The 20,459-nt window shown below is 29.8% G+C and overlaps 2 protein-coding genes and 1 long non-coding RNA gene across 8 annotated transcripts; all 3 read left to right on the plus strand.

The window, feature by feature from the left end:
* The first annotated feature begins 1,116 nt into the window (after positions 1–1,116).
* On the plus strand, positions 1,117–14,277 carry LOC105836880 (odorant receptor 47b). Of its 4 annotated transcripts, none has more exons than XM_012681221.3 (6): positions 1,120–1,513; positions 1,639–2,045; positions 2,134–2,233; positions 3,637–3,738; positions 10,941–11,105; positions 12,337–12,474. In XM_012681221.3, exons 1-6 carry the CDS (start codon positions 1,241–1,243, stop codon positions 12,397–12,399), a joined length of 1,110 nt encoding a protein of 369 aa, XP_012536675.1. In that variant the 5' UTR covers positions 1,120–1,240; the 3' UTR covers positions 12,400–12,474. The 4 variants fall into 4 exon arrangements, with proteins under 4 accessions (XP_012536677.1, XP_012536675.1, XP_012536674.1 ...); XM_012681220.3 differs by having other exon boundaries at positions 1,121–1,534; positions 12,337–14,277; XM_012681222.3 differs by having other exon boundaries at positions 1,121–1,450.
* LOC105836882 lies at positions 4,493–7,865 on the plus strand. Of its 2 annotated transcripts, XR_004964139.1 has the most exons (3): positions 4,493–5,612; positions 5,678–5,750; positions 5,926–7,865. It is a non-coding gene; the product is annotated as an uncharacterized LOC105836882 (long non-coding RNA). The 2 variants fall into 2 exon arrangements; XR_004964138.1 differs by having other exon boundaries at positions 5,678–7,865.
* A 1,077-nt stretch (positions 14,278–15,354) lies between the features above and the next one.
* Positions 15,355–20,146, plus strand: LOC105836867 (odorant receptor 85f). Of its 2 annotated transcripts, XM_028194975.2 has the most exons (6): positions 15,355–15,764; positions 15,927–16,333; positions 16,794–16,893; positions 18,147–18,248; positions 18,317–18,475; positions 20,051–20,146. In XM_028194975.2, exons 1-6 carry the CDS (start codon positions 15,471–15,473, stop codon positions 20,120–20,122), a joined length of 1,134 nt encoding a protein of 377 aa, XP_028050776.1. In that variant the 5' UTR covers positions 15,355–15,470; the 3' UTR covers positions 20,123–20,146. The 2 variants fall into 2 exon arrangements, with proteins under 2 accessions (XP_028050776.1, XP_036145853.1); XM_036289960.1 differs by lacking the exon at positions 20,051–20,146 and having other exon boundaries at positions 18,317–19,451.
* The last annotated feature ends 313 nt before the right edge of the window (positions 20,147–20,459 follow it).

Genomic DNA, 20,459 nt, shown 5'->3' on the forward strand with positions numbered 1-20,459 from the left:
ACAAATAGGATACATTTTAACCCAGTAAAATGTTTGAAGTCGAAAAATATAAGTATACTGTTCTAGGGATAATCATAAAAAACATTAAATAATTATACCTTCAAAATATAATTGTATTTTTAATTTTAATGTTGCAAAACTTTTGATTTCCAAAGTTTATTGATCTAAACTTTTGCATGTCTCAATGCATGCCTTTTTTCTCATGGCATTGCTCACATTTCGCAATATTTCGTAAAGATACAATCTTCAAAAATGTTGCGCCAGAGGTCAAGATTGCACACTTGCAGCGGTTTGCACATAATAAGCAACAAATAATTCAGATTTCATTTTTTAAGAAAAATACAAACTTTAATACAATAATTCCTCAGAAAATTGCAACTCGTGCAGCCAAATATGTGTACGAAGCAACAGCTCATATGAAACTATTCTTACAATCTGGCAGTTTGCTTTCCGACCCTCCTATTGTCAATATTGATTTTCTTAGAAAGTTCTCGGAATATCTCCGGACTACACTAAACTCAAAACTTCCACGTTTATTACATAAATACCACATTATCCCAACAGACCACGATTTATTGGTATAGCCACTGCACCCTTCTATTCTACATATTAATGTAGTACACAATATAAAATTTCCCCTTTTCTCAAAACAAATTAAAGGTTGCATGAGCGTAAAGTCCACACTTCCAATACCGTTGTATATCATTTCACTAAAAAATATATTACTTCCTACATACTTATTTTAGAATTGGCGTCGATAAAATTACATAGCGCACAATGAAGAATACTATTAAACGTTCAAACTTTATAAGTTAAAACGCTTTCTGCAGAGTTTATGTGGGACAATATTCTATGTTGTAGAATAATAATAGACAAATTAAAATAATGTATAGTTTCTCTGCAACATATAGAAAGTAAATTACATGGTATATCCGAAATATCACAGTAAAAATTTAACCCATTTCTTACTTTACGTGTACATTTTGTTAACTCTTACTACAAACTTTTCCATTAATAGACACGCAACATTATCAATGCATATTCTTCATACAAAATAAAAGTATACACGATCCATAAGAATATAAATACCACATTTGTATTAATTGTCCTCAGTTATACCTGTGCATAACAAAAATGCTTTAAATCCGTTCAATACATTCTATATAACGACTATCAAAAGTTTCCGCTCTCCTTGTATAAGTTGGCAATACGCGTACAATATATGTAAGGAAACTCAGTCATGCAAAAGAAAGTGACGATAAAAAATGTGATGTATGTCATGAAATTGAGTGTTCTCCTAATTTGGAGTTGGCCGTTACCAAATAATGCAACAAAATTAAAAACGTTCTTTATGAGACTATATCATTTTTGGTGCATGATTATGGTGTTATGCGTAGAACTGCCATTATTATATGGCATTTCAAATCAGAGAAACAATCTTACTATTATGGTACAACAAATAGTTTTAGCAAGTGGCTGTATACATTGTATTGGCAACCAAATTGTTTATCATGTAAAATATCAGAAAATACAAGTACTTAATATTTATTAAATATTAAGATAAAAGTTAATTAAGAAATCACAACTCTGTTGTTTTACAACTCTGTACTTTATCCATAACAATGTAATTATTTGCAGAGTGTTATTAACGAAATGGAAAAATTTGTCAAAGTAATGAAGCCACATGAAGAAATAGTTATTCAACGATATGTTGACAAGTGCCTTGCATTCTACGGAACAACTATATCTATTTTCTATGTTGTTGTGTTTTTTATGATAGTGGGACCTATACTGACGCATCAACCATTTCCAACATTGGCTGAATATCCTTTTGACACGTCTTATCTACCACTAAAAATAATAATCTATTTTAACCAAAGTTATGTCGGGTTGATGACATCAGCACATCTATGTCTGAATGCTTTTAATGCTCTAATGCTTTGGTATACATCGGCAAAATTTATGATACTAATTGAAGACATAAGGAAAACTAGAAATATTTATGAGTTATTCAAATGTATTCAAGTACATCAAGAATTAATCGAGTAAATATAACATTCTTATCTTGAGAATATCCTATTTAAAAGAAAATTTAAATTATATAAATATATTTTAACGCATAACTAATTTTAGGTTTGCAGAAGAAGTTACTTCCATTGTCGGTCCTTTCACATGCATAAGTATATATTGTGGCACGTTTAGCGCCATAGTAGCCTTTCTTGTGTTTGTTACTGTAAGTATATTATAAAAATTTGATACTTTCATACTTATGATATATATATATATATATATATATATATATATATATATATATATATATATTGTTTTCTCATAAAGACCACAGCTAACTAAAATGTCATTGGTTGAAAAAATTAAAACTTGCCAAATAAAAAAAAACACAAGAAGGAACTTAGCACAATATTTATTTTTAATTCTAAAATGATAAACTTATTTTTCTTTACTTTAAACGGCACACTTGGTAATAAAATCCTTCCGAAACGTTCTGTATTAGACAGATAGACTAAAATCAATATTGTGTTATAAGAATCTCTATGTTTTTTCATGACAAAAATACTGGTATAATTCACAATAATATTAATTGACATTAAAATTTAACTTAAACAGAATAAAGTTTAAAAAAGTCACAATAATAAATAAAAAATAAGTGAAAATTAGTAAAAAATGTTAATTTTTTAATTTAACACAGAGGAAATACATTATTAAAGTAAAAAAATTATTAAAATATCTTTATGATCCCAATTAAGCATCTAACAACTTTTGCAAAAAATGCCACTAAGTCAATATAAATGTAAACATATTTACTACTTCAGACAAACAACACAGGAAAAGTTGCTTTGATGCGAAAAACACAGTATTTTGTATGATAGTATCCAAATAAAATGGAAACATAAACGGCAGACTAGGGTATAAATGTACCCACTTTACGTCTGCTCGAAAGTTAATGACACTCGAGTGGGTTTCAATTGCCTACATTCCCGATTGCCTATAGCTTTGTTTGTACACACAAAAACAATTAAAGTGCGAAAGTACGATTGCACACACAACATTGTTACATTGCACACATGACACTATTGCACACATGTACATTGTACATATAACATTACTGCACACATTTGAATATCCATGTGGTACAGTACAAGCATGAACATGATATTATTATGTAATAATATAATGAATACAATTTGCATGTGTGCAATAATGTCATGTGTGCAATGTGCATGTGTCCAATAATGTCGTATGCAATCCGAATATATGCAATAGCGTCATGTGTGCAATGTATATGTGCGCAATATTGTCATGTGTGCAATGTGCATGTGCGCAAAGAATGCAGGCAACCGGAGATGTAGGCAATCGGGACCACTTCAATTCCTTCATCTGCTAAATTAGGAGGTAAATTCAAATTTGCGCCCCCAAAATTTACGAATCAAAATAATATAGAAAAAAAGTACTTAAAAAATTAAGTCAAATTATTTTTAAATTTTTGTTTCAAACAGTAGATTTTGTAATATAAATTTAAAATTGATCAATTATAAACTATATATTTAGACAGTCACATCCCCATGAGACGCTCAGTTGTAAATATGCGAATAAAAAAATATTAATTTTTTTCAAAAGGATCAACCTTTATTACTAAAATCTCAATTTATGGGATTAAGTCTAATAACTTTATTAGAAGTATACATGTTTGCTTGGCCAGGAGAAGAAATAAAATCCGTGGTAAGTTATTTGCTAATTATTATTATATACTAGGTACTAAAACTAAAGCGTAAAAGGTTGAACCTTAACCCTTGTGTCCACGACCAAATTTACCTACGTTGTTCCATAATCGGAGTACCTATATATCCACTGTCGAAATTTCTACCGTGAATGCTTCGTAGCATGGAAAGTTTGCTCTGACGAAATGATATTCGATAACTGCGATGTTTTCAAAAAAGGCAGAGATAATTTTGAAGTGTACAGTGCGCTCTGACTCACACAAGAGGGATTTTGAATAGAATTAGAAGGGTTAGGTAGTTAAAAAGTTGAAGTTTAATAATAAAGTTAAAAAAGTTAATAATTTTTAATTTAATTTGGCTAATTTTAAATGATTTAATTTTTAAGTTTAACTAATTATTTTTAAAACATAAACTTTAACTTATTAACTTTTTTTCTAAATTAAAAATTTTATCTTGACAAAAAAAATATAAAATAAAAATACATTCCTGCATGAAAACAAAATTTTTTGTTATTTTATTGTATAATTAATATTATAATTTAATTTACAAATAAAATATTAAATATATTTGATGATCGATACTGCAATTATGTTAGTAATCTGAATTAAATAAATTAGATAGCTTTTTAATTTAATGTAAATAAAGCTTCTTAAAATTAACTTTTACTTTAACTTGAGTTAAATTAATTATTTTAATGTAACTTTAATTGAGTTAGTATTTTATTTATGTAATTTTTAATTTAACTAAATTAATTTTATAATCTATTAACTGTAATTTAATTTAGTTAAAAAATATATTAACTTACCCAGCCCTAAGAATTAGTCAGCTAACCGCGCGGTATTAATGTACTACGGTCGTTTGAAATTTGAAATGAGGCAAAAAGGGAAGGTTTGAGCACGTACACTGTAGGTTTGAATGAACGAAACGAGAAATATTAGCTCAGTGTATATCGGCTTTTACACAGGTAAACACGCGTTTGTTTAGAGCGGCCCGAGACTTCTCACAACTATTGACTTATTAACGCATTGACGTGCAAGGTATATTATATTTTTGAATGTGTTTTCGTAAACTGAGTAACATACTTGTTCTATTATTGTGAAACTAAGCAAAGAAGAAATGAAGAATTATCGAGAGCTGAGTTTGTTAGGTAAGATAACAATTGAATTTTTATACAATAATTTCCATTTATAAGAACACGTGGTAGCACTTAATTTGCATTTTTGTATCACATGTTTGTTTTATAGATTGAGTATTGAAGAACAAGATCTGTATTTACAACAATCATTAGATGACTTAGATGCAGAAAGTTACATAGAGTCGGATAGTGACGAGGAGTAGTTGCCTCAGCAAGAGCACACCTCAAAACAAGCAACTACTGATATAGTAGTGTTAGATAACACTAAGAAATAACCCGAAATCAATCTTTACTATAATAAATACAAACTTGGAGTCGACGCAATGGATCAAATGATTGAAAGGTAGTACAAGCCAGCGGTGTACTTTGAGATGATCGCTTTTCTATAACATCTCTTTTCTATAACCTTCTCGTCTGTTAACCGCGGAAATTGACGGAAACGGAGGCAGCTGCTGTTCCTCGGGCTCTGGTTGAGCCGCGCAAGGTTGCGTTGTTCGTGATCCCGACCCGATAGTCTTTTACGATATCCGAGGCGTGGAAGGCGTTTTCGTGCCTTAGGAAAAAGATGTGGGCAATATGCCAGTTTTCCAGATGCCTGCTGGCAAGGCTGTGATAACCCTCTGGTTGACCGGAAAGGGTATGCTTGGGGACGGCAAGTACTGACCGGGCGCTGGTAGCGGTAAAAGCAGGATGAGAGCCGCCGAGAGAGAAAATTAAAAAATGCTTGGATCGAATTCTCCGTAGGTTTGATAGTTTTTTTTGTTATTTTTGCAGGAAGATAATGTATCGAATTTGTCCCTTGCAGATTCTAACAGTGGAGGGACGTGAATTTGCATTGAATTAGGAGCTTGGCTTGTATCACCGTGCATCTCAAAATAGTAAGGCGGATTATTAAATATTTTCGCGACTTCTAAAAGCCTTACAGGGAATTTCGACTTCGTAGTCGAAAGTGTTAATGATCCTAGTACAGGCTTTATCATTAATACAGATTATTAACAAATTTCCGGCGATGACTTTATAGCGAGCGTGAAAGATGTCCGGTTTTTATTTTAGGGTTAAAAACCACGAAGCCCAGGTTTGTACGTGATGGAATCACCACCGATTCTCTCTTCTTGAACGGGAAGGCGCTATTACGCCAGGTAATATTATTTCCGTAATTTATACAAGTCTTCTGTAAAAAATGACGATCCCAGTATATCTTGCGATATTATAGGAAAATTATCTGGAACTATGTAAAAAACCACGAGAACATCGACTACGCGAGCCTTTATAAATCCTAGCATTGACGGCTTTTTCTGTAATCCAGGTAAGTGAGAATATGTCGTTACGATTTATAGGTACGTTTTTACTAATGCAGCCTTTTTTTAGGATGTTGGGCTATGCGCCACATACATGCTACTGATCGGACGGAAGGATGGAGACTTGAGCTCAACGACGTACATCTCCGTTATCTTTCGAAGGATGTGAAGAAACCTGGGATGCACTCTAATGGGAGTACGGGACGAGCGTTCCCAAGAACTCGGTGTGTCCGATACCTCCGGGTAATTTCCCGGCTTCTGTGTGATAACAGTATTCTCGTTATTAATCTTTGTACGATTATTATTATTTGAGTAATTCGAGCGGTATTGTCGTTTGCGACATTTATTAACTAGATGACCGAAATTCTTGCAATAGCTACAGATTTTACATTCACTATTATCGCCACTGTTTTCCGAGATGGAGAAATTACTTTCAGAGAGAATTAGACGTATCGCGTTGAAGCATTGTAACGGGTACGACAGTCGAGTCGTCGCGTAAGTTTCATGTACTCCTATAGCGGGCTTCCTCTCTTTCAAGTCGTTTGCGTATAATTACTTACGTATAATTACGTATTATGGTTTTAGAACATGCATCCGAGAAGTTAATATATCCTGCTTTTAATTCTAGGCGGTATTCACGGGGAAGTCCCTTCGTAAAAAGCTTCTAACTCGTACAAATCTATTGAGTATATTACTGATTCAGTCAGCGGATGATTAAGCGTAGTTTGATCACCTTCGACAATCGCGGTTCTCAAATCTTTAATGCAACTAATGTAATCTAATATGTGTTCTCCCAGTTTTTTGTAGGCGATGCGAAGCTGTCCGCGATAATAGTTCGCGCTTCTACGTGATCCGAAGGCCCTTTTTAAAGCGTTGAGAAATTTATCAAATATATCACTGTAAAGTGAGTTACGTCCTCTACCGCTAAGTATGCATGGTGCAATAATTTATTACGTAAAATTTTTATGAAGAGCGCTTCGTCGACTAACGAGATTGATTCTTTTGCTCTTTTGCAGGCGCGAACAAACTACAATACGGGTACATTATGCCTGTCATATTTAGACTCTAATTCGAGTGTGTCGAGAATATATGATTTAAAATAGGCGGAGTTGCTAGAGAAAGCAGATGTGTCGCGAGGAAACTGTGCTGAAGAGTATGCGAAGTGAAACGGCCGCGGCGTCGGGAAAGTTGGTGCAACTCCATTATGTACGTCGCACAGAGTAAATGTAGAAGATACAACAGTTTGGTTAATGGACTAGGCGCTACTGATATTATAGCTTTTAGCATGTTTTTGAGGAGCTCAGTACCACAGCTTAATTCTTTTTTTTTTCTTACGTCCTTAATAGCTTTTTCATAATTGGTGTGATCGTCGGCCCTTAATTCGGAGAGCCTCGCGTATTCGGAGCTGCGATGTAATTGATCGTCTGTGCCGGCCATCTCTATCAAATTTGCTGGTATTTATATTAATGAGTATTTATTATAAATCTAAGCTCGATGCAATAAAGAAAATAATCGAAAATTATCTCTTTACTTCGTACCGCAAGAGATTTAGATATAAGTATTTTTGTAATTATAGCGTTTAATAAACAATTCTAACAATATAAATATTTTAATTTATATACATAATTCTATCTTTTCTTCCAGCCAAGAATCAATTTATAAGTATCGAGGAGCTCGCAGAAAAGAAAAAAAAAATCTTTCAATTATTATTAATATTATTAGTTTCTGAATCTAGCTCGAGACTGAAAACGGCAAGTCTAGGGGAGATAATCAAGTCAGTTGGTACGAAAATGAATATGTAGAGTCGAGTAATTCCTCGAATTTAAGAAGGAAAGAAAGGCGCGAGTGCAGCGGGGACACTCGGATGCAGGCCGGAGTATAGTAAGTGATTTACCACAAAAGTCACACGAAGAAGAATTTACGTCAGAAGCGATTACTAACATGTAATGGATCGAGAACTGATGATATTTCAGCTTGGCGGAATTAGCGTTCAAGGTATAATTAAGTGGAGTTCGGAAATATAATTGTAGAAATTCACAGTGGTTATGCAATGGAAAATCTGTGGAGATAATTTACGGCGATTTTAATAGAAGGTTTTAGGGAAAGTGGTGTAAATTTGCACATAGCAAGTAAAATAAATTTTAAGTCTAATACTAATATACAATTCGTACCTTTGCTCGACAGTATGTAATTTATTATATTTTTTCTCGTTACAGATTCGTGCTCTTATGGACTGGTAATTATTTCTGCTGTTACCCGCGGAAATTGACGCGGGGGCGGAGGCAGTTGCTGTTCCTCAGACTCTGATAGAGGTGCGCAAGGTTGCGTTGTTCGTGAGCCCGACCTAAATCCCTTACGGTATCCGCGGCATGGCAGGCGTTTTCGTGCTTTTGGAGGCCTTCAAGGGGGAGGCAATAATCCGGTTTTCCTGTTGCTGGGAAGACTGTAATGACCCAGGTGCCCAAGGGAGCCCTCTGGTTGAAGGATCGGAGAGGATGCGCTTAAGGACGGCAAGTGCTGACCAAACATTTGGTCTGTTCTTTTTAGCTGCACTGATGCACTGGTGCAATAAGTTAAAGTGAGACAAATATATTTTTTCTCATTCTAACTTGTTGCACCAGTGCAGCAGTGCAGCGAAAAAGAACAGACCAACTGATTACGGCGGAAACGGGATAAGAACCGTCGGGGGAGGAAATTTTAAAATGCTCGGATCGAATTCTTTGTGGGCTTGATAGTCCTCCACCAGTCGTCTTAATTGCACATGGCGATTTCCACGCCTGGATCGTCCCATATTGCATGAAGAAATGCCATTTCGTTAATTAATTTTGCCTGCGCCTGCGCGGGTACAGGGGGCGATCGCTAGTTAGCGCGGCCTAACAGCTGATTTGCAACACGCGACGCAACGGTCCCAAAGGGAGCGCGCGCGCGCTTGCTATTGTTGTGAATTCAGTATGCAATCACGCATTCGTGTTGTCATTATCATCGTGACGGACGGCGAAATTTCAGTCGGACGTAACAATTTCTATTAGTGGATACACGGGTACCCTGGTTGTGGCCCAGGCGTGTGAACTTTGATGCACTATATTTTTTAATTCCAGCTTTTAAAAAATTAAAATAAAAACATTTCGATAGTAAAATGATCAAATTGCGAAAATCCGGGCGCGATTTAAAAAATTTTAACTGAAACATAAAAAATATTCAGAAAAACTAATCAAGTACGTTTGTACCGGATCGTGGACACAAGGGTTAAAGCCTTAATTAAATAATTGATGAAATTAAAAAAAACTAATTAGTTGTATTAATAACTTGTAATAGTTTATCAGTGATTAAATACGAGAATCATTACTGGTAACGTTCCTCAGGTAACATTCAGTTTGATAATCAGTGAATGTACACGACAATCAGTTACTAGTAATACTTTTCAATTATTCAATTTTAATAATAATGACCAATTCTTTTAATCATCAACTGATAAAAACTGTTTAAATATACTGATTGATTTGCTATCAATTATAATAATATCTATCAACAAAATCTGTCAATTAACCCAATTTTTTATTAGTTTTTTTCTTAAGAGAATTTATGTAACTTTTCAAAAAGTTGATTGACAAAACGGTATCCCTGGAAGCATTTTAAAGTTTGAAATATTTTAAGTTGGCAATAAAATATCAAATTTTAAAATGTTTCCACAGGATACCGTCTGAGAGACGACATCCATACAACGTCATATAGATATTGTAACATATTCACGTGATGTCTCTTGGACGACATGTATTGTATGAACAGAAACATATTGCTCTATAATCCCAGACAGCACACCGTAGAGAAACAGCAATTCCAGATTCACTCCATGACATAAAAAACAACATAATTGATCAATTTTTAATCAAATCTGACTTTAAGAAAAGTAAAACACCATACTAATTCTTAGTTGTTGATCAATAAATAGAATCTAAAATCTAAATTATCAATGATCAATTTATTGACCTTGCACGGAAAAAAATTGGAATTAAATTAATTCAGTTATACTCTGATGATATACAGTTTCAGTATTTCTACTCTATGTAGCTCCGAATTCGTACCACTACTGTTCAAATAATCTCGAAACCGAGAAATTACTAAAGACTGAGTTCCGGCACTTCCAAGTTTGTACTAGTACTGTCTAACGATTCTTGGAATAGTGAGGGGTTGTCGCTGCGGTGTGATTTGTCTCAGATTTGGAACTTGTAAGTTCCAAGCTTCTACGCGTTGTAGTTCATAGCTACCTGGAACGTTACAATGCAAGAAGTCAACCTAAATTATGTAAATAGAAAGCTCATGTTTTGAGACACCCTGTATAATTTATTTCTCCATTTAAATATTCTGTAATTAATGCAGAATTGACATTTTAATATCGGATTGCATTGAGCCATTATGAAGTTACAATTGATTTTAAGATTTCAGGTTAAAAATATTCAATTTTTGATGTGGAATTGGACAATAATTGACAATTTTATATTCAGCTTGGAATTGATATAAAATTGCTACATTTTGCGGACATATTTAGGATCAATAATTTACCAATTTTCTTAATAGCGTTGATCAGTTCTGCAGGAATTTTGGAGATATTTTGTTTAGAGATATTATCTAGGATCATTTTTCAAAAAGTTATATTATGTTTGAATTTCATCAATTTTTCCACCGATTCAAATGAATATCCTCTAATTTTAGCGCATAGTACATAAATAATATCATAAATAGTATTTAATGTGTATTTAATACCTTTCCTAGTCAAGCATAGATATGGCACAAGCAGTATTCGATATATATCAAACAAAAGAAAAATCAATTAAATTAAATACATATCTGCAGATTATGATAATGAGAAGTCAAAAACCAACAGTTGTTTCAATACCCTGTTTGCTACCTGCATTATCTCATAATTCCTTTGCAACGGTAAGATCAAATTTCAAAATAACTAATTTGTTAAAAGTCACTATCATATCATTCATATTAATTATTAATATTTCATATTAATATCTATAATTCACATACAACACACTCTGTTATTGAAGTTATTTATTTAAATATATTTGTTAACAAAAATTAATTAAAAACTTCATATTTTTACTGTACGGGATAGATACTGATTCGATTCTATGCGAACTTAATTCTTTATTCTAATTCGTCAAAGTATTACAATTATTATTCGCGAAAATACAGCGGAGAAATTAGTTGATACGAACGAGTCAAGAGCCGAACGAGAAGTGGAAGTGAGCTCGGTTTCCTAAATAATATCTCTCGATTTGAAAACAAATATCGATTTCTCTCGTTCGACTAAGATCGAGTATACAACGGATCGAATTGGTCTCAACATTTACTATCTATTTCTTTTGATACATTTGTAGACATACAAGTAGTATCCCAAAAGTAATGAATAATGTTCCAAAAACATACAATTAGACATGACATTCAAAGTACACAATAAAAAAATGTTTAAAGTTTTCGTTGCACCGGACTAAATGTTTTCAACAATACGAAATTGGTGTACTTTTAGATAAGTTTTGAAAAGAAAAGAAATCAATGTTGCAAAAATTGTGCTGCAAAACTAATGCTGCAAAAATTGTGATAATATGTTGCTTACTTTGCCAAAAGCGAAAAGCAATTAATTTATTATTATTAAAAGCAATGACCTAGATGTTGCAATTTTATGTTACAGCGCAAAATATAAATAAATGTTTGCATTGTACGGTTCAGCACGACATGTTTATCTAGATATGTTTAAGTTTTAAAATAACAACTTGAGTTAATATTTTTGAATATCCTCAGTATTGAATGAAAATACAATCAGGCCTACTTATTCCTTACTCGCTTTTTCATCTTTTTTATGCTTAAATAATAATGTAAAAATAAATAAACGAAAAAAATTACCAATTATAAATGAAGCAGAGAGATTTAAAAATCTTTAAATTCCTAAAAAAATTAAATTTTATATTTTATATTTATTGACATATATAAACTGATATATTTATAACACAATTTAAACATATGTAAAATGACAAAAAAAATATATTGTGTAAAGAAGTAAAGTCGGCCTTTTGTGCACAAGCGAAAAACAAGGCGAAGGCTATACTTATCAAAAATTGACTATTTGTATAACAAAAGAATATTATTCATTCTGTTTCAGTTCTGTTCAACTATAATGTCCTATTTTACAACGCTGCGAGTATTTCTGATGGAAGAAGAATAATTAAATATGATAAAAACATAATATTACACAGATTTAAAATAATAGCTTTAAATTAGTATTTGCACAAAAAAATATCCTTACTTCGTAGTCTTGTAGAAACAATGAAATATACAATTATTTGATTTAAACAGTGCAGTGTAATAGTACGAATGTATAAGCTAATGCCTTAGTATTGAAATCAATACATTATTATTGTTTATATGTATATTAAATTAATGTAAAAAGTATAAGAATAAAAAATGATCAACAAAACACGATTAAAACTTATTGTTTCCAGTGATAAATTATCTAAAAATAATAACTCAGACTTGATGAATTTAACTCAACTGGTATAATTTTATTGGTAATTAATTAAAGTATGATTGGGTGCAACATTTTGACTCGATCCGTCATTAAGTTATTTTTAAGTACAGAATTGACAACTAAAAATTGCTAAGAAACATTGCGGTCAATAAACTTGTAACCGCACAGATCATACAATGTTTCGTGCATACGATGTTAACAAGTCATTACATAAAATAAAACGTGTGAAAACTGGAAACAATATATCAGTTACAAGTATAAAAAGAAGAAATATGATTATAGGTGATGATTATACGACTACACAATTCTAGATACAAAATAAGACTGTCTCTTGTAACTAATATATTGACTCCGGTTTTCACACGTTTTATTTTATATAATGACTTGTTAACATCTTATGCACGAAATATTATATGATCCGTAACTTTGCGGCCATAAGTTTATTGATCGCAATGATTCTTAGCAATTTTTATTTGTTAATTCTGTATTTGAAAAGAACTTAATAACGAGATCAAAACATTACTTAATATTTTAATTAATAATAAAATTGCCAGTTCACCAAGTCTGAGTTATTATTTTTGAATAAAAAAATATAATATAGAAAGCAAGTAGAAAGCAATGATAAGTTATAGATACCAATATATAATATCTTAAATAATTTTGACAATCCTCCAATCATAACTACATTCGTAAATGTAATTATACAAATAATAATATTTAGCTATTAGATGGATTAGAAAGTAATGTCATTTTTTATAAATAATGTAAAATAATGTAAACAGTAATTTTGTCAATATAATTTATTAAGTATAATCAAAAATCATTTTTTATAATGATCATTCCCTTATTTATTGAACTTTTAATTCCTTTTCCAAAAAAACTAATTGACTTTAATTTTTAAAAATGTAGATAAAGAGCGACTCAAAGGTCGCTTGCTATTATATAATTTTTTTGTAAAAAAAAAATAATAGTCCGATGGAACAAGTACAGTAGAAAAAAGAATATTTTTGGAATTCTTTAATTTTCTTCGTTACACGTCATTAAATGTCATGTTATCAGAATCAAGGCTAATTAACTTTTTTACGAAAGAGATTAAAAAGTCAATAATGTAACTGCCACCATAGAAAATAATATAATAATTAAATTATTTAATAAATAATATATTAATTATATTAATACTATTTATTTATAAAAATGACTTTTGGGTTCCTCTATTATTTAACATCAAAAAATCGACATAAAAATTACTTTAAATGAGACTTACGTTTAATTAGGTACTTGCAAAGGAGTCCGAGAGAGTATGATAAAAGTGTTATTTTTATTTATTAATAGTTATACAATATAAGATACTATATATTTTAATCATCCCTATTTATTTAGATCTTCCATCACCACAAATTAAGTACACTTTTTAAAAACTTAGTATTATTTATGTGCTAACTTATTACTGCATTTTCAAACTCGTAGTATCAAATTTTACTTAATTTGAGTTATTTTAACGATTGCATAGATCGCCACTGCTCCTACTCAATAGGAAAATTAAATCAACAATATAAGTACTTACTCAATATTAATTATTTGATTTAGTTAAATTAACAAAATATTGAGTAGGAGCAATGACAATTTAATGGAATTAACAGTGTGTAGTCCGAATTTTGTTACCTAAATATTGTATTTCTATAACAATTAAAATTTTAAATAATTATTTGCAGAGTGCTAAGTTACTTTCAAAAGTTTTGCAACTTGATAAAACCATAAGAAGAAGTTCTAATTCAACGATATTTTAAATATTCCTTATTCCATAGTTGATCTATGTTTATTTTCCATAAAGTATGCAACTGTTGCTACAATACTTCTTTTAATGCATTTTCAACATTAACTTTTTAACATGTTTTATAAATCTCTAAAACTTGCGTGAATATCCTTTTAATGTGTTTCATAAACTATTAAAAACAATTTAATCACAATTCATAAAGTCGGAATATTGCCAGACTATTATAATTATCTATATGATTCTGTTGTTATAACTTAATGTCACAAATTATAAATAATAATAATTAAAATAAAATTAAAAATAAGAAAAAAAATTTAATATAGGCTATATATTTTAATTTTTTCAAAAATAAAATTAAAAATTAATTGAAAAAAAGACTATAGTATCAATAGGCGATGATAACGTTAAACTTGTAATATTACCATTTCATTGTATACAATTCCAAGTGCAATATAATAAAGAGATAACTTATTTCCAAAGCATTTTGATGAAACTAAGGTTACATTAGAGAAATTTACCGTATGATTAATGTATGAAGCAGGGGCTGCGTAGAGAGTAGCAACGATTCTTAAAATTACTTGCGTAATTTCCATGAGTTATCAACTGTTCTCTCAAGTCCAATGTTCATCACATTATATATAATGGTAGAAAATAGCATATTCTAGAAATGATTTTCTTTACGTTTTCAAAAGCAAGAATTCAAAGTAAAGGGTACAAAGTATAAATTATATTAATGCACTGAATACTTCTTATAAGAGGTATAATGTGTGTGCTTTTCATAAAATTTATATTTAAAATGCTACAGATACTTGGAATCTAAGATACAATATCTTTCCTATTTTATGAAAATTACTTTGTAGAAATATATCGAACAAATCTACTAGAATTCTTCATCGTTTATACGATTTTTCTATCACGTATATTCCTTTATTGTAATATTGCAATTCTTTGAGAAATTTTTACGTATACATTTCTCATAGCACGTGTACATGGCATGATGAAGAACCTGACGTTAAAAAAAGTGATCGCCGTCACAAAGATAAGTTTGTTTGCAACATGGTGTTGGCCCCTTCCAAAAAACACAGTTAAACTTAAAGTTATCTGTGTGAGACTATACCAATATTTGTGTCTAATTTTAACTTTAAGTCTAACCGCAGGACTAATGAACACAGTTAAAAACCACGTAGACGAACCTCTTATTATGGCAAAATCAATAATCGTAATGAGTCCTACTGTGCACGTTATTTGCAATATCATATGCTGTAAAATTTATTCGCGACGTCTACAAGTAATTAGTATAACAAAATAGTATATTTGTCGATTTTTTAAAATAAAGTTTCAGATGCAAAATATTATTATTATTATTATTATTATCATCATCACATACATTTTTATTTTGCGTACATATTACAGCGCATAAACATAAAGCCAGTAAGCATATTGGTTTCAGTTGGTCACTTTCGAAATGGAAAATTTTTCTGAATTACTTAAGCCTCGCGAAGAAGAAATTGTTCAACGATACATTGACAAATGCGTTTATTTTTATGGTGGTTCTATACTTTGCATTTATCTAAGTGCTATTGTAATCATCACTGGACCTGTTACGCTAGATCAACCATTTCCGTCGAACGCCGAATACCCGTTCGTAATGTACAAGCAACCGTTAAAAAGTATTATCTTTGTGCATCAATCTTTTGTATTTATTCAAGCTGCTGGCCAGATATGTATGAACGTCTTCATAGCTCTTCTGCTTTGGACTACCTCAGCGAGATTTGAGTTATTGACCATAGAGTTACGGGCAGTCACGGATATTCATGGTTTAATCAAATGCATTCGAGAACATAAAAAATTACTGCAGTGAGTATTTTAAAAGTATTTAAAAAATATCTATTTTATTAGAACAGTTTTAGTTAAATTTTTACATCAAACCTAAATTAAAATATTATTTAACAGAATTGTTAAGCTCCAAACACAAGCTAATTTAGTCTATAATACTTATTACAAATATCTATGTGTAATAATGTTATTGAATATTTTTATAATACACTAATATTTACTAAATATTATTTCAAAATTATTAAATATATTTTTACACTCTTATAAATAAATCTATTACTTAACTCTAAACAACACTATTCCAATTTTAGGAATATATCACAATTATTTTTAATGTTAAAAATATTAATTTTAAGTTAAGTTTTAATATTAATAAAAATGATACTTTTACATCATTAATTGCAACTGAAATTAAAAAAGAATTTTTCTAAATTTTGTTAGCATTTTATCATGTACTTTTTTATATGTACATTTATTTTAGATATGCAAAAGAAGTGGTTACTATAGCTCGTCCCTTTGCATTGTCAACTATAAGTCTTAGTACTTTTGCATTAATAATAATCGGTTTAATATTAGTTACTGTAAGTATATTACAATAGATTATTATTAACATTACAAGTAGGATAAATATTATACGGCAAACAAACGAGGATCCAGCCCCAATGATCTTAAATTTGACATATGTTGTCAAGATCACCCTCCTGAGTAATGTTCAAAAGATTTTAGCCGGTGCTCGTAATTCGTTAAAAAGTTATTAACAAAAAAAGTTTTATAATTTGCTGTAATTTTCTGATACCATGTACAAGTAAAAAGAAATATGGGTAAATTTTAATAAAAGGGGACTCAGCCTCAAATAACAAATTTATTATTAAAATAAAGCCCGCATTTTTGCGTGCTTTAAAATAAAATAATCTATTAATTTTATAGTATTCTAATCTTTTATGCAAAGTCGCAAATTCGTGTGGTGCAGAGAACGTGTGGCGAAGCCCTCCCCTTGCACCCCGCCCACGCATTCTCACCACATGGGTATGCGACTTTGCATAAAAGATTAGAATAATAATAAATTAATAGATTTTCTTATTTTAAAGCACGCAAAAGTGCGTGCTTTATTTTAATAATAAATTTATTATTATACTGGATACATTTTTCTTTTTTTTGTTTATAACTTTTAACAAACGATGAGCGCCGGTTAAAATCTTTTGAACATCACTCAGGAGAGTGACAACATATGTCAAAGTCAAGATCATTGGGGCTGGATCACTTTTTGTAAAGATCTATTATATTTTTAAATAAACTAATTCTTTCAACTTTTACATTTATCTATTTTTAATAAATGTAATAATTGCAATTATTTTTATAATTACATATACATGTTGTGTGTGTGTGTGTGTGTGTGTGTGTGTGTGTGTGTGTGTGTGTGTGTGTGTGTGTATATATATAAAATCGCAGCAAACACTGCGAGTAACATACACATAATGCTACATGACATATTACACATACATAATGTTAATGAACATTACATTGATGTTATATTCAGTGTTTACTATTGGGTATACATATAAGTAATTTTTTTTTAATGTTATTAATTATAAAAATTCTGTATTGATATATTTAGTATAACATATATATATATATATTGATATATTTAGTAAAAATTGTACAGTACCAAAAATTTAATTATCAAAATAAATAAATACATTTATACATTTTATTAAAAATAATTATTAAAATTGATACTTATTTTAAAATTTTATAAATTTACTTTTGTTTTATTTTTTTAAATTGATACTTATTTTAAAATTTTATAAATTTACTTTTGTTTTATTTTTTACAGAACCAGCCGTTGTCAATAAAAATCCAATGCGTTGGTTTAACTTTTAGCGGATTATCAGAAGTATTTATGTATACATGGCCAGCAGAACATTTAATGCATATAGTAAGTAAATTAGCAAAAAATTTCATTATCCTAATTACATTATGATTAATGTTTGATATTTTTACAAGAGCGGTGAAATCCGACAAGCTGTTTTCGATACGCAGTGGTACAAGCAATCAATCGCTTTACGAAAATATCTACAAATTATTATGCTAAAGGCTCAAAATCCTATAGTTATTGCAATACCATGTGTTATGCCTGCATTATCTTTAAATTATTATGCATCGGTGAGAAAAGAGTTTGAATATTGTTTTGACGTTCATCATGCACATCAATCATTTGGACAAATCATTCTTCACAATTCAATACGTGCAACAAGTTATTTCTTGTAGTGATCAGTTATCTGACCATGTCATTGACAATCAAATATATGGCAAGTATCGTTTTCAAATTATGAGTTCTCAACTAATATCAAATAATTAATAATTATTTATTTTTGAATATAACGTAAAAATATATATCAATATATTTTAAAATTGTTAAAAAATGTAATTATCCAATAAACATAATTACATGTTTTCACATAATAGCAAACTCCTACATAATTTATTTTTTAAATAAATTATTATTGTATTTTTCCGTCAATTTCTTTCTTGTGAAAGATATGTTATAATTACTATTTTATGACAATGTACGTAAATGAAATATTTTAAACTTGATGCTAGTTTTGTTTACAATTGTTACTATATTTACGTATTAATTAGTATTCCTTTACATCACTATCTATAAATTATAATATCACAAAACTGCTATAATCTGATAATATTAGAATATTATCTTGTCGAAAACAATTTCCGATTGCACAATAACTCGTACATGTATTACGGTTGTATATTCAAAAATGTTAAGTTTTTAATTAAAAATATTGATTATTAACAAAGTTATTGTTAATAACACAGGCACACACAAAAAGTGGTTGGTCTGGCGGACCACTAGTCAATCCTTATATATTTTGACGCGCTGAATCCGAATCCAAGATTACAATTGCTCATTTTTGCTCATCAATTGCTAAATTGGCTCATTTTTTCCTAACCTCAAAAAGAAACATCTTATAAAAGCAATTCACAAAAGCTCAGACTTGTCATATTGAATTTTTCCCTTTTTGCAGGTAATGTGCACAGAGAGAATTTTCTCTTAAAAATTATCCTGAAAATCGTGGTAATTGTGAGACAACGTAAACCTTGAAGAATTTTACCATACTTTTAACAAAATTTACTAAAATTTAGTAAAATTTTAATAAAACTAGACAAAGTTTTAGTAAATTTTATTAGAAGTATAGTAAAATTTACAAAATTTACAAATTTTATTAAAGTTTTAAAATAGTACAATTCTTCAATTAAGGTTTACGTTGTCCCACAATTACCACAAATTTTTCAGGATAATTTTTAAAAGAAAATTCTTTCCGTGTGATTACGCAAGCCTGCCCATCTCGGATTATATGTATGACCCAAACTGCTTTTACAAGGTATTTTTTTTTTAATTAGAAAAAAATTAGTCAATTCAGCAAGTCTGACCTTGAATTCGGAACACTCTTTTGTGTGCCTGTGTAATCGATAAATGAAAGCTATAACTTTCTCCTCTAAACTTGAATAATATTTATTAAACATAAATTTAAATAATTTTCATAAAACTTATTTTTACAATTTGCTAAAATTAATTTAACTAAACATTAATTACATTATTCAATAAATGTCCAGTTAATATAATGCTGATGCAAGATATAATCACGTAATATATATGCACACAAAATTTTATATAAAATGAAAATCAAAGATTAAATTAAATTATTATTAATGTTTCAGTATTTGTCAACTATATTTTCATACTTCACAACACTACGAATAATCATGCAAAATGGACAAAGTGAAGAATAATTTAAGTAATTTTCTTTTATAACGGAATTTTAGAAAATGTTTAAGTAATAAGAAACCAAATAAAATCGATTATTATTGTATTATTAAAATATAATATTATTTCCAATTATATATATGATAAACTGTATTGTTCTATAATCTATATAAAAATGAATATATAATAATTAATATATATAATGTTATATACGGTTGATAAATTGTGTATATAATATTAAAAAAACATTAAATAATTGTATCTCTAAAATTCAATACTAATCTTAATTTTAATGTTGCAAAATATTAGATTTCTAAAGTTCAGTAATCCAGACTTTCTCACATCTAAATATGTGCCCTTTTT

This window comes from Monomorium pharaonis, chromosome 7 (assembly GCF_013373865.1).
Source record: "Monomorium pharaonis isolate MP-MQ-018 chromosome 7, ASM1337386v2, whole genome shotgun sequence".
NCBI lineage: Eukaryota > Metazoa > Arthropoda > Insecta > Hymenoptera > Formicidae > Monomorium > Monomorium pharaonis.